Here is a 15,762-nt window from a genome sequence, read left to right on the forward strand (position 1 = left end):
TTTGGAAGACTAATTCAGTATCTAGTTCTTCACTCTACAGTAAAAGCTTATGGACAGGCAAGTTTTAAGACACACCCCAAAGCTCCTCAGGATACTCTTAATGCTACCCAGTTTGGAGCACTGACCATTATGGTCTCCACACGCAAGAGTTCTACAAGGTAAGATAAACTAATTCTTTTTTGGCCAAACAATCAACACACTGACTTCTATTCTAAGGGTGAAAGGGCTTAAGCGGGTTTAGCAAGACAGTTTGCTTTTTTACAGAACCAAGAATCACAATACTAATGACTGCAGCAGCAAAATTTACTGGTCTCCAATGACAGCTGGTAAACTCACGGACTTCCACCTTTGAAACCCAGTTTTAATAGTTCATTTATGAGTCACCACAAAGTAATGAACATAAACTATCCTGTAACTGCTGCAGAAGCACAAAGAGGTTTTAGGTATAGTCAAAAAAGCCTAAAAAACTCCCAGGTTCTGAACTGCAGTAAAACAGCACAGGAAATCATACAATTTGTTCTCCCTCACCTCCTTTTCCATTAGGTTGCATTATTAGATGGAACAATGAAGATATATCAAGCCTACAATAGGCACACCATCACAGTTTTTACAAATATGTCTGGAAAACTAGAATTGTTTAAGGCCTCCTCCTTTCAGAAGCCACCCATAGGATTTCCTTTACCTGGATTTTACAGTGTCTAATAATTCAACATAGAGTAACAACGTAAATTAGAAAGCTGTAGAACTTCATTCTCTTCCTCTTCAGTTAAGTGTTCTTATAAGCTGTGACAAGATAGGTTTCTTTGGAATTGTAGCATGTTGAAGAAAAAAAGCCCAGTCACACTCACTTGTAAATTAAGTCCTGCTTTCATAGAAAACCAGGCTTATGCAATCATGCTGGAAGCAATAAAATAGATATCTCATGTTGCCTTCTCACATTTTCTATTTATTGCAAATCAGTATCAGAAAGTTAATCATATGGATTAACATAATTGTCTAGCAAAACAGTCCTAAGAGAGAAAAAAATAATTATACTTCTGAGTACACAAATCAGACATAGTACAAGAATGCCTATGCTGACAGCGATACAAAGACAGAAGTTCACCAGTAGGGTACAACTGTATTACGCAAACTTCCTGTGTAGAACAGGACACTGCGAAAGATCTTGTCTTAGGCTCCATAAATCACACTTTTTTTCCCCCTATTTGAGTTTGTACTAGCCTCAGTCTGTATATAAATTGACCTTTTAAAGACCAGTATTAGGTGTGTTAGACATGCAGTATGTTAGATGCTTTCAGTTCAGTGCTGCATGCATTTAAGAGAATGTCTTCCATAGCAATACTCAAACTCATTAAATCAGTTCTGGGTGTTTTTCTCACAGCATTCATTTCATTTGAAACAATCTGGCTGCTAACATTTGTTCCTTCTGTCTGGTTCCCCTCAATATTTACTCCAGCCACCTTTTTTCTCAATATTATCAAAAGGAGAGTTGGCTTTCCTAAAATATCCATTCCAGATAGCTCTATGGTTACAAAAAGCCGCTTTATACACTGAAGCTAAATAACCAAATTACTAGAACTAGAAAGCTTCATTACTAAAGCACTGCTGGTCTCTATAAGTCATAAGATCAGGTAATACAAATACAAAAAAAGAAAGACTACGTCTCTACTCTTTATTCTCTCTCTTCATACACTTTTAGAGTTAGTAAACTAGTCAATACATTCTAACACTGTCATGAGCAAATATAAGTTCAAGTATATGCAAACAGAAATTTAGCAAATTCAGAACAAATGTAATGGCCATGCGTATACATGTATCTATACAAAACAGTCCAGAACTAAAGGCTATAAAGTTTCTTTTTGAATGATTACATCAGGGAATCAATGAAGATGAGATGAGGAGTGTATTCTAAGCAGACTGCCAGCTGCCAACTCAGTATGTGGCAATAGCAAAAGTGTTAGTATTAAGAAGCAGCATTCAGAACCACCTTTTGATGTACATAATATACTCCAAATATTACACCTCCTTTCCTGAATAGTTAATGCTCCTACATGTGTAATTGACAACAACCCTAACACATGTTAGGACAGTCAAAAACTAACAGTGACTGATTAATGAAGCATTAGAAATCTGTCACCTATTGACTGATTACTTATCAGAACTTTCACACACCTTTCTCCAAAACATGCAGTACTGTCAAGTATCAGAGACAGAATCATTCACTAGTGAAACAATAGGACTGGTCCCATGTGTCAGTTTGTTACCTTTTCATTATGACAAAAGAGTCTTAAGAGAAAGGAAATACCCTCCAGCTTGCTATATGATCTGAATTATTTCTCCTTATAATTGTAAAAGACTGGGACAGCTTATGTATGGTTATTGAGTAGAAAACAAGGATGCAACTTAAATCATGTTTTTATACACAGATTTGAATATTGTTAATTACATAATGATAAATACTGTTATTACTGTCAGCAGAACACGTTACTAACCAGCTAACACTGCCACACTATGCTCTGACAGTACACATCACTAAGAAACTTGTATTTAATAAACAAACTTATGTTATACAGTACCACAACAAAAACCTGTACATAACTGTCAAACAACTTAAAAGGCTTTAACCCTCCTTCCCAGAAAAGCAAGTTTCTTTCAGCCCAAGAGCAAAAGAGTTTATGCTGACACATTAGAAGAAGAAAGCAATTACCAGCAAAGAGGTCTTCTCTGTCATCATCTAACATGATTTCTGCTGGCTTTGGACCATTGGAATTTGTGCTGAGGTCTTCTGCAGGAAGACTTGCTGGCTCTGGAGATGAAGGACTTGACTGTTAAAAAAAAAAAAGTGAAATAATTAGCAGAGAACCAGTTGCCATGTGTCATTATATAAGAATTATTGCAACAAACATTCTTTCATTGCAAAGAAACAAGGCAAGATATACAGAAAGGAAACCCTGTCAGCTATTCCATTTCCTACTCCTAGCATGGGAACAATGAACAAAGGATACAAGCTAGTCAACAGCTCTTTTCATTTCTTTGTCAGAGAAAAAAAAAGTCATCCATTTCCTCAGGTTTAATTAACATGAAAACAAAAACTGCTACAGAAATACCTAGAGTAAGTTTATTAGTATTGCAAACTGTAATTTGATTATTAAGTTCCTTTTGGAAAGGCCTGGATTTAAATCTGAATTTGTATACAGAAAAAAAACCTAACAAAGAAATCTCCAAGTGCTTTATACTAGTTTTTTCAGAGATTAAAAGAATGCATTAATGCTATCCAAACAATTCAAGGCTGCTTGCAGCCATCAGAAATTTTGATAGCTTTGCAACAGGTTGAATTTGGAGATTATTGCCACAGCGGGTCACACTGTACTGTACATGGAAGCTAGGCTTGCCATAGATACAGTTTCTTTAGTTTACTGAAGACTGAAAATTGCCCTGTGAAGGAGAAACACTTAAAGACACTCAGGAAAATTAAAGCAATCTGAAACTGGGCTACCAAATATACAGCTCACAAAATAAATACACACCTAACTGAAGATCAGTGCTTCAGCTAGAAAATCCTTGTTGAGTAAGTATCAACTATGTTTACTGCCATAGTACTAGAAAATTTGCAAGACTCACTTCTCAAAGTCATCCAAAATACCTAGCTAAGCAGTTTTCAACAACAGCATATTTATTTATGAATGCATGCACTTTAAAAGGAGCATCTGTAAATTGTGTCACTACTTGCTTCCGAGTTTTTGCATACAGTCATAATTTAAGTTCAGAACCACAATTCAAAACAGATAGTAAACATTTCAGGCTACATTTCAACAAATGCCACAGGCTACAAAAGACTTTAAAAAGCCTGAAAAATACTCAAAAGCCACTGAAAAAGACCATCCAGATTGTATTTTCACATTCATAAATGTAGCAGAGGCAACAGTTCCATGGGAGAAGCCTTCCTTATAGCTTGCTTTTACTTCAAGCAGCACAGAGCAAGACCCCAGCTCCCATATCTATCCACACTTCAGTCACCTGAAATTCTGGTACAGAGGAAGTAAGCAAGAAACAGTAAAAATGCTGCCAGACAAATTCAGACACAATACAAAATAGTTTTTCAGGGGACATATGAAATCAAGACTCTCTCGACCCAGAAAAGGTGTTAGCTCAAGGTTTTCCCTGCTGAAGACAGATGGAAGATGAAAGCAAATACAAGAATACTAAAAATTTATATTCCTATAAACCAGATTATGGTTGCAACAAGGAACTGCTCCATTCAGATGGCAGAATAAGTTATATCCCCTTCACTTTGCCAAAGACTGTCACTCTGAAAAGGCCACATATAATGTGGGGAAACCAATAAACAAACCAAAGTGATGAGCAGCAAAAGGAGCAGCCTTTCAAAGTGCTTGTTGGATTTTGCCCTAGAGCCTGCAGAGAAAGTCAAAGCAGAAGCACTCAGGAACTGTATGCAGGTAGCAGAGTTTATAACCTTACAAGGAACCAATCCGCTAAGTCACACGTACACTTCTCATCTCATACTAAACCAATGCCAAAATGATTCCACAGCAAATAAAAGTGCCCAGGGGTAATAAAGGTGTACTTGTTCACTCTGTGAAGCATGATCCTGAAGTTGTATCACAAGACTTGCAACTAATTTAGACAAAATTAACTATGAAATTTAAGAAAACCTCACTGCTTGACATGCTTCATTCTTCTACAAATGATAGTATAGACAGTATGTGTCACACATAATAGCAATTTTAAGTGATTTCAGAAGTAGCATATGCTGGAAGAAATGGTCTGTCTCTCCAGGCAGCACTGCGTAGAGCTGCGAGTTCAAGATCCTTTACTTCAGCTAGAAGAGCAGAGCACAGAAATGCTTGATAAGGTTCAAGTAGTTTAAAGTTTTGTCAGCAAAAGCAATTCTTCATGAAAATACTACAGATACTCATTCCAAAACATTTTTGCTGCTACTCAACTTCAAACAGCAACCCACTTACATTTTGATAGATCTGAGGTTTAGGACATAGTGAGGAGCCCACAATACCACAGATACAGAATGGCACGCAGTTCATGTTTTCAATTCACCTCCATGAAAAACAGCTGTAATATGGCCAGGTACAGGGAACAAAAGCCTTCCAGAACATTTGCTGCACATAGCAGAGGGCTTTCCACTTTATTCCTTAATTGTCCTCTTGGTTAATGAATGAGTGGAAAAGAGCTCTTTGAGAATACTCACATCTTCAAGCTATTTCCTCAGTCTATCTTCTCAGTTTTATCTGAGGTAGCTAATTTAATTATTGATGGTTACTTTTGACTATACCTGGCTTCGAATCACAAAAAGAAACCCTACCAGACACAAAATTCACCCTGAACGCTTAAACCTGATCAACTTACATCATGATATGAAAAACCAAGTACTTACATGCCCAGAGCAACAAGTTAACCAGAAGTCAATACAAAGCTATTCCCACTTTGAAGAAAGTAACAGATTCTTCCTAGGATAGCTATAAATACATGCCATCAAGTCCTAGTAGGATTATGGATCTCTTCCTGAGCTGGGAAAGATCCTGTCCATTGCCACTGCTAAAGAAAGCCAAGCACTCTGCACTGGATAACAACTTTCACAGCTGTAGTTAGAGTACCAGTTACAGACAGCTTTCTCCAAATTTCATATAACCTGGTTTCCACTAACCACAGCTGGAGAATACCTGCAAAAGAAGACTCAAACAAACCTTAGGGGCACCTCAGAAAGCTCAAGAAGCAAAGTTTATTCATGCAGGTGGTATAATGTGTATACAAGACACAGAGTCTAGAAGTGACTCTTATAGGAAGATTTCCAGTGAAACACAAGTTCTGTCTGGGTGTTATTTTATAAAGATATAATAAAATCATATTTACTATAAATGACAAGTTCTATTTTTAAGAACGGTTGAAATTAAAGTGAAGTTTTGTGGATGATTTACAGGTAAAACGTCTTTTCTTTAAAATAACCTTTCAGCTATGTGCTGGTTTGGCATTTTCTTAATAATGGGTTGTATAGTTCCATGGTTTGGATTTGTGACCAAAACAGTGTTGGCAACACAGGGATGTTTTAGTTATTGCTGAACAGTGCTTATACAGCATGAAGGCCTTCTCTGTTTCTCACTGCCCTGCAAAAAATCAACAAATTGTCCAGACACACAGACAGCATAGCTGTTCAGAAATTTTAAACTTACTTGATGTCAGCAATTCACAAAATGTCACAAACATGTCCGTTTCCTGAAAGCTGTGTGCCTGTGAAATTTCTGAGTGACTTCTAGGCTGAAAGAGTCAGGCAAAGCATCCAACAACCAAGATGGTCAGGACATTCAGGTATGCAGGATAGTCAGGATTCTGCTTTACTTGTTTTCTAAAAAACAAGTTTCTGATGAGAGGCCTATGGGTCCATTTTAATTTGCAATGGCAATAACAAGCTCAATTTTCTCCTCTTTTATTGTGCATTATGTTTAGTGGCAATAACTAAGTATTTCATAGCTTTGATTTAGGAAGAATCAAAAACAAGTTCCCATGTTTTCTGTTGGCTGAAATTATAGTCCTAGATGTTTGGACATCCTCCCTTCTCTTAATAGTAGGGTCCCCCCCAAACCAGTTCAACTATTTGTCTGAGCCCCTCCTAGCCTCCTTCAGTCAGAATACAATAGGTTGACAAAAGTTGACCATCAAGTTAACCCAGCTAGTTGTCTGAAATAGGGTTACAAAATCTCATAAATCACAGCATGGGCAGAGAGAATAGACTCAAAATAGGACAGTAACATTTCCAGCAGAAAGTAAGAGGACACAAGCAACCACACTAGAATGAACATTCACATGCTTCCATTACAGCCTGGATTTAACACCAAGGAACAAGACACACATTTCCAGTAGAATTACACCAATTAATCTTGGATACAGACTTAGTTTTCTGCAAAGGTGTAGTACAACATAGAAGGACTTAATATTTTCCTCTCAATGGGCTCTTTATTGCTTCCTCTATAAATGTCACTGTTAAATTCAATGGATATCATTAAAGACATCTGGACTTCTGTGCCTATCTAATGTTTTGCCTTCTGTGTAAAAAACAAATGCATATTGCAGAGCTTTGACATAAACTGATAAACTGGCAATGAGATTATATACACACCCTGACCCAAATGACAGTCTTTACTACATTACCTCATCCTCTGCTTACTCATTGTTTCCAAGTGCCTCCATGTATTCTTCCATTACAAAAAAAAAAAAACCAGGAATATAAATACTGGTTGAAATGAATAGATACTTTTCATTAGCTACATGTTCACACGGCACCTGCTTTACAAAACACAGAGACAGGCAATACAGAAATAAGTGAGAAGTTTAGGGGAAATGAAGAAGTGGCACAACAGATAAACAAGGAAGGTGGTAGATAAACAGACTAGGGCAAGGAGAAAGGAGGATGAAATGATGAAATGAGAGTAACACTAACCATACCATTTTTCAGAAAATCTAATGTGCACTTTTTTCATATATGTTGCCAAAAGTGACTTTCATACAGTTGTTTGCAGTCTCCCCTAATAGAGGCAGAGGACACCGACAGCAAATTAGCAATTCATTGATTACAAACTTACAACAAGGGAGGATTTGTCTCATAATGCACAGTTAACTTCCAGAACTTCTTGTTGTGTGTATCAGGGACACTTTAAAAAAAAAAAAAATAAACAAAAAAAATGCATTTGGAAATTTAGCAGCTAGCTAAGTCCACAGAAGATCATTCATACTGTAATGATACCTAGAGCTCAGAAAGTCCTTGAGCTACAAAAACCTGGTAGCTGGGAGAGCACTGCAGATGACTATCAGCACACAGATATAATCATCAGCAATATTAATCACACAGCATCCACCACTGAGTATAGCTGTAAACGCAGTCTTGGCTTAGACCATTTGTCTGATTCAGTCTGGCTGTTCTCATTGATGAAAGCAATTCTGGCAGCCAAACGGAGACCACTCAGTGACCATGAATTTCATGGAAGCAGCTCTCCAGACATTGCAGTATGGTTGGCACAATGAAAACAAATAATCATTCTACTGCTCTCAGGCACTGTGGATATGCGATGAGGAAATGAGCACCCCACTAGCTCAGACAAACTGCTGCTCAGCCCAGTGCCCAGAGTTCATAGGTGCCCGGTGCTCACAGAAAGGGCAGCATTCTCACTCTCTGCCACCCAGCAAGTTTTCAAGTCCTAGAACGTGTTCCCACCACACCCCAGAAATGCTAGGTGTTACAGTTCAGTGTGATCTTTTAACATCCTACATTCTAGAATTAAAAGGGCTTAATTCAAGGCATTAACTGTATGTGCACAAAGAAAGTTAAAACTCCAGCTTCTTCACATCAGAGAATTCAACTTGAAATAAACAGTAGTCTTAATTTAATTATACAGATAAGTCACTGAAGTCAGTAAGCCTTCTTGTATTCAAATATTTCATATTTGTCATTCATAATATACACTGAATTTATATTTTGTCAGAAGAAACTTAGATGAGTTAGCATGTGTTTTCTAACTTGAGACTTTGTTAACATGGAAGCTATTTGGAAGACCTATTAGAAATCTTACAGCTTCTCCACTGCACAATCAAATCAAAGGTAGGAAAGGTATAGCACGCCTTTTGTGAGTTGCAAAGAGAATGAAAGCAAGAAAAAATAGGAAGGACATTGAAATTAATCATGCAAAAAGCAAATGGACAGCTCCAAGATAAAGCAGTTGGGAATGCTTTCAAAGTACCACAGCCTCCGTAAGTTGGCTTTGGACCTCACTGTCCCTTGCTGTGCTCTATCCTCTGGTATCAGCAAACAAATACATGACCAACTATAAAAAGCATGAAGCCATTCTATTGTTACTATAAAACTTCCACGGGCATTTAGAGACAGCTACTTCATAACTACTTACAGGATTAAAACAATACTCACGACAAAAGTTAACGAGGCCCACACCATGAGATAATTGTTCCTCTCTGGACTAAGGTGTCCTATACACTTGAGTTAAATGATCTATGTTCAAGCTAGTGAGAAGTTCAAAGTCAATTTTCATGACCTCTTCCTTCCAAGTTTGCAGGAAAATCACAAGATTAAGGCTCCTCCCTAAATGCTGTAGCTGATTAGATGTCAAAAAAAGCTTTACTTGACAAAGCTTTTCAAAGCTTCTCTTTAAGCAAAGAGGCTTCCTCTTTCTACTTACCTACTTTCTTCCAAATAGACTGTCTACAAAAGCAAGCAGAACCATCAGACAAACCACCCCTTACAAAGTTAGAAGACTTTTCAGTAAATATTTTTAAGCATTAAGGTGACGATTTCTTTTTGTAACTGTGATTTAGACACTAAATCTATTTCATCTCTTGCAGCTTTAATTCTAGACTGTATCAGTAAAGACCTTATTTATGTTATACTGCAGTCTTTCTTAGTGCACAGAACAAGACTCAAATAATACACACTGTATCACACAGAGATGCCCAGAAGTATATTAATACAATTCTCATCAACTGTAGGTTCACATCATTTGCTATTCCTTCACAGCATTTTTCCACAGATCTTTTTCTACCAATGCCCAGATTATGCATCTATAAAAAGAAAAAAATAAAGTGACTCAAGAGAAGGCAAATGACTTTAAAATACATTTAAGAGCCTCTTTGTACACTGGCCTTTCTTGTTAAGGACAAGCAACAGCCAGAGCAAAACAAAGAAATATGCACTGATCCTATTACCGTAAAGGTCAGGGACAGGAAAGTCTTCAGGGAAAGAGGAACAGGAATAATTTTCTTTTTCAATGCGTAACTGTGTACAGGAAGAACAAAGTTCTTCCAGAAGATACTGACAAAACACACAAGTGAAACATAACGAAAACAACGCAGGAGGAAAAGCTCCCACTATAATGAATGAATACATAAGCATTTTTCAGAATGAGGGCCTATTTATGCATTCAGTTGTTCTGGGTTTGCGGTTTGTTTTGAGTTGGGTTGTTTTTTGTGGTTTTTTTTTTTTTTTTTCCCCCATTAGACTCCTGACATGAAAAGCAAGCACGGTTTAGAGATGTATCTCCTACAAGTTTTCAGATCCTCCAGACTCTGATTTCTCTGAACAACTGCAGGTTTCGCAACGCCTTGCACGCATGCATGCCTCCCGCCTTCGGTCGCCCGTAACTGCTCGTCACGCTGGGAGGCGAGCGCCGGACGGCGCTGGGCAGGCAGGGTCCCGGCAGCCGCGGGGCGCCAGGAGCCCCCCGAGCCCCCGCAGCCGAGCACCGCGCCGGCTCCGGGGGAAGAAGGCTTAGAGAGAAGTAACTTTCTCAAGGTTTTTGCAAACTAGAAGGGGGTGAAGCCTCAGAAAGAGGCCAAAGAAAGGAAAAGGGTTGTTACTTATCTACGCAAAGTCTAAGAGGGGGAGGACCAGCGAAACTGGCGTCGTGACAAGACGAAAGGTGTAAATACTTAGTACCCCGGCAGTACAAGAGGGAGGTAAGACGAGGGAAAGCGACGACCTGGTATAGCGGTACTTGGAAAAAGAGTTTTCGGTTTCTTTTGGCAGGAGAAGACCTCAGGGCAACCACCAAGCCCCCTCGGAGCCGAGGCCACTTGCCCGTCAGGAAGGAAGCGCCGAGGAGCCGTCGCTCCCGAAACAGAGGCAGGTGGCGGGACCGCAGCTGGGGGCCGGGCCGCTAAGGGCCCGCGGCCGGGTGGGGGGCCGGGGGCCCCGGTCAGGAGCGCGGCCTGGCGGGGAGGGGAGGGCCCGGTGAGAGCCGACCCGGCCGCGGGGCTCGGAGCCGGCGGTGGTGGGCGGGCTCTCACCTCCAGAGTGGACACGGTGCTGGTGAAAAGGTCCTCGCCGTCCTCCAGCTCCTCGAAGTCGGCGGGCCGCGTCTCCCCCAGCGGCGGGGGATCCCTCTCCGCCGCCATCTTACCCTCCAGCCCGGCCGCCAGCCCCGGCCCCCCGCACTCACGTGACGACCGCTCCGCCCTCTCCCGCCACGTGACTGGAGGGGGACGGGAAGGCAGCGGCGGCGGCGGCGGCTGGAGCGCGCGCGCACGCACCCTGCCTCGCCGCCGGTTCGAGGCCGGGCGGGGCCGGTGGGAGGGCGGAGGCGGCGGCGTCCTTTTCCTGGGGCACTGGGGCAGCGTGGCGGGGCCTGCCGGGAGGTCGGGCCGCTGCGCCGCTGTTGTCACACAGTTCAGTGAAGCCGGTCTATGTCCGCGGACCCCCGCAAAGTCTTCGCCCCATGAAGGCAGCGTCCACGTCCACGCGTGTCTGTGTTTTAGGCAACCCGTCCTGGCGTGGAATGCTGGCTGTCCCGGGGGTCTCCCTGCTTGCAGCGGGGTGGCGTGGGTGCAGCCTCGAGTGAATGTCAGCCTGCGTCCTGGATGTGAAGTGCCTGCTGCGAGCGAAGCCGGGGAACGTTCCGCTCCCGCTGGAGGAGAAGCCCTTTGCGTTCCCCGCTTCTGGCCCTCCCATTTCCCACCTTTTTCCTTTGAAACATTGCGCGGCGCTTTACCTTGTCTTCCTTGCGCGAGGGGTCAGCATGGCGGGGCTGACACTCGCGCCCTTACAACCCTCCACCGTGTGCCTTGCACCGTAGAGTTGGGAGAAACTTCAAGAAATTTTGTTTTCCGTTTCATGTCAGTCGTTGAATTAAGAACTGTTTTTCTGTGAGGAAAATCCACTCATTACACTGTTTCTTCCTCAGGGAGTGAGGATTAGAATTAGCATGCCCCACCCTTGCAGAGCAGTCGTTTGGTCAGGTGCAGAAGTATTCATAAACATTGAAGTCACATGTCTCCTGCAAATAAAATATTTGCAGGCCCAATTCCCTAAGTTATTGTCTGCAAATTGCTTTTGTTCCCCTCCCTCCACTTACTCCTTTCCCCTTACTCTATTCCTAAACTCAGTCCCCTGCTGTATATCACATTCAGATGTCTTTTTAAGATTTAAAAATGCAGAGTAAGAAACTGAAAAAATCAGTTCAAAATATGCAAATATTTTCTATCCAGAAGTGCAGTTCTCTGGCATCTACATTTCTGTGGATGACACTATCATTACATTCTTACTGTCTTCCCAATTTCTTGTAGTATTCCCGTTCTGCTATGCTATTCCTGGAAACGTTCTAAATAACAGGCACATGCACGCTTTATCTAGAAATTATGATTCAATCACCTCAGTGATAGTTCTGTGTCCTTTGACATTATACATTATGATATCTCATCATTATTTTATTTGCTGTGATTAGAAAGATCATATAAAATGTATTAATTTTTTTAGATTTCTGTCAAGCATGCTAATCTAGCATAGTTCTTAGGTGTTTAATAATTTTCCACTAGACCATCAAGATTCACACCCATGCCTTTAATGCTCATGTGGCTATACTATAAATCAGGTCTGTGAAATATTTTAAAGTAGTCATCTATCACACCAATCGAGTATGCTACAGAAGCAGAATAAGATGAAGAGCAAACAAGATGTCAGCTGTGATTTTTTTTTTTGGTCATTCATTAAGAAAAGTATGTAAGGATTTTAGCTTCTCTGGTTCAAAGTAACACTGTATTTATAGGTTGGGTTTTTTTTTACTTAACTTTCCAGTGCTTCTGAGACCTGTGGCCGCAGAAATGTATTACAGATATTTTTGTGGCAAAGGGGTCAAGGAGTAATACAAAGGTAACTAACTACAGGACCTGGATTTTTAACTAATTGAGATTTCAGTTTGAAAAACTGTGGATTAGTAAATCTGAGTGGAAAAGCAATCCAAAATAGAGAAAACCAATCAAGGAAATAAATTGGAAAGCCACTAATGCTGCAGGAAAACTTAGGATGATTGCAAAAAGCCAAACACATATGAGATTGTGATGTGTTACTGCAAAAAACAAAACATCAATTTAAACCCAAGACTCATCACCGTCAGTGTGAGTATTAATATGTGTGTCATTCAACAAATATGTAATAGCTGTCAACTCTACCTCATGCTACTGAGTCAGAATCTAAGGGAGAGGAGAGGAAGCTACTTGCATATCCTAGTGGAAACTGCAGCCACCTCTTCCTTTGTAGCCAATAAATCCACCTCTGTAATGCTATGTGAGAATGATATTAAGGTGCAAAGTCAAGAACCTGAACTTGAACCTTGAACCATGAAATACCAAGGCTCAGTTTACACATGGAACTTGTTTCAGCTCTTTGTGATGTGCCTGCTTTAATTACCTGGTTACATTCTAACATTTCTTATAGGATCCCTCTTCCCAAGGAGCATTGACCACATGGTTACTGTTTTTCCTTACTGTTTCCTAACAATTATCTCTGTACTTATTATACGCACTTCCAACCCTACTCTGAAGACAAAAAGATGCATCTCCTCACGGGTTTTTTTCTGAGCCTCATCACTACCTAATCTAGGTGTTTCACAGGCACTGATTAATTTTATCTTCAGAGTATTTCTGTGGGAATATGTTGCCCATTACACAGGCAGTGAGCAGAGACTGGAAAATTAAAACTTAAAGTATTTACTCACTTGGATGTCCAACCTGAGGCATCTAGGATTTGGTTTTTTTCTAGAATACCTAACATTTCAACAGTTTCTTCACCTAGGCAGCAAGCCTCAATATCACAGTACTAGCCTTTCCTACACCCATTTTCAGGGGTGGACTTTTATTTCTTCCTTTCTCCATTCTGTCCCTTCCTTTATTTTTGTCAGCCCTTGTCAGGTCCCATACTTTCCTGATTAGCCTTGAGAACCCTCCGAAAATGGTAATTTCTGGTTTTGGCCCACCAGCCAGCAGTTCCTCCAGGACAATACATTTGCTGCACAAAACTTTCCCTGTACCTCTCCCATGTCTGCCCACAGCGTCTGTGAGCTCCACAAGCCTTTGCAGTCCAGATCTTCAGAGGAGACAGGGAAATCAAAAATATCTTCTGCATAAACACTACTGGGAGTTGTTATGCAATAAAAAAACTTCCTTTTATCATGCAGAAACAGGTTTCACTAAGGATTATAATCTTGTCGATTTTAAATGGCTTTTAAAAGGAACAATACCAACAGTGCTAGGGCTCCGTGTCATTTCCCTAGTTCAGGTTACAGAGGTACTGAAGTGTTGAAATAGTCACTAGAAGTTATTTGGGTATGGGCAATATACTACTTATTACTTTGCTTGGATATACTTCTGTCTATCTGTCCAAAACCAATTAAATTAGATGCAAAATAAAGATGCCAAAGCTCTAAGCAATGTAAATCAAGGTTTTCTAATCAAATATGTCAGATTTTTGAAACTTCTTGGATAGGTCAGACTTCACTGACTCTATCTTAATATTGTACTAATGTAATAGCCACTGCAGTATTATGTCAACTCAAGACTAAGAAGCAGCTATTTTGGAGAGAGTGATAGTGAGTTACACAAGTTCAAGGTCAACCCCTGTGGTTTGGATAGACAGGGAGCCACAGGAGGTTATCTAGTCCATTTGCTGGAAGATATTTGTCAAACCTTTTCTTAAACATTTGTGATGATGAAGACCCCAAAATCTCTGCAGGCAAGCTGCTTTAAAGCTTTGCTATCTAGCACCAGAAAAGATATTATTCATGCCTAACTTAAAACACCATCACTATCCTGCCAGTTATATATCGTCGTATGAAGTATGACTTTGTAGCAACATGGTGCTGTTGGGGCTCGTTCAGTTTATGATCATATTCAGAACTGATAGGGTCCTCATTTTGGATCTCTGAAGTGGTTTAGTCAGACTTTGGAGTAAAATCTCACATCCCCTGCTGAATTTTGTCCTTCTTTTTCCTGACATTTGCTCAAGTCTGTTTTGACCATTTTGAATTCTCTTGCTATGCTACAGCTGTTTGGTATCACTTGCAAATATAATATGCATTATCCCTGTTCCATCCCTGATGAGAATATTAAATCATATCAGGCCACTGTCATCTTTCATTCAATGCCTCCTTCCTTAAAAATGGTAATCACCAAAAAATAGTATTTGATTTTGTTTTCTAACCAGTTTTGTACCTAATCTATATTAGATTAACATATAATGTTTCATTAGCTTCCTTTTGAAAATGTCATAAAAGATAAATGTTAAAGAAATACTGAAGGAATATTTCCTCACAAAAAGATATTATAAGAAAATGGCTAAGTACAGAGAGGGAACAACAACCACCAGAGTACTTAGATTTAGAGTAGATGAGCTTTGGAAATTTGATTTTTGCCTTTTATAAAATGTTAAAGAAGGAATAATGTGCTATTGTGTAGTGCCTACACCTGCACCCAGAAGTAAAGCTCTGCAGTGAGTCAGCCTTCCTAAGAAAAATTACAAAACACAAATATTTACGAAATCTGTGCATTTGACACATGTGCCCACTCATCCAGTCAGCCAAATGCACATTACACTTCAGATCATGATGACTGTTCTTCTGTGAAACATATGCCTTCTTTCCATCTGGGTATCTAATTTCATATTTTCAAAAAATTCTTGTTATCTTTGTTTTATTCTTTGTCAGTGAGTGGTAAATGTTTTCATTTATTAGAGAAAAATAATTTTTATATATGTGAAAGAGACCAGTTCTTTTACCAGTTAGATACTTCATTTGCCTTTGGAGTAGTAACAGATACTGCCCTCAGTCAATTAATGGAATGAGAATTTCTGTTCCCCAGTTCATCTAACGTTGCAGTATACTAAAATATAAAGCTCTAGGAGCATTAGCTGGGTACATTTACCCTGTTACAATAGTAACATGATGCAGGAGAATAGTAATTTTT

General features: G+C 40.0%; 1 protein-coding gene across 1 annotated transcript in view; it reads right to left on the reverse strand.

Annotated features, from left to right (window-relative positions):
* Positions 1-10,973, reverse strand: part of SNX2 (sorting nexin 2) — a 34,980-nt gene extending 24,007 nt beyond the window's left edge. Inside the window, exons 1-2 of the mRNA XM_074813826.1 lie at positions 10,819-10,973; positions 2,708-2,825 (exon numbers count right to left, since the gene is read on the reverse strand). Of these exons, the coding sequence (XP_074669927.1) occupies positions 2,708-2,825; positions 10,819-10,926 (226 nt within the window). The 5' untranslated portion in view covers positions 10,927-10,973. The remainder of the gene's footprint in view (positions 1-2,707; positions 2,826-10,818) is intronic.
* Between the last annotated feature and the right edge of the window lie 4,789 nt (positions 10,974-15,762).

The sequence above is a fragment of the Strix aluco genome, chromosome Z (assembly GCF_031877795.1).
Source record: "Strix aluco isolate bStrAlu1 chromosome Z, bStrAlu1.hap1, whole genome shotgun sequence".
NCBI classification, from domain to species: Eukaryota; Metazoa; Chordata; class Aves; order Strigiformes; family Strigidae; genus Strix; species Strix aluco.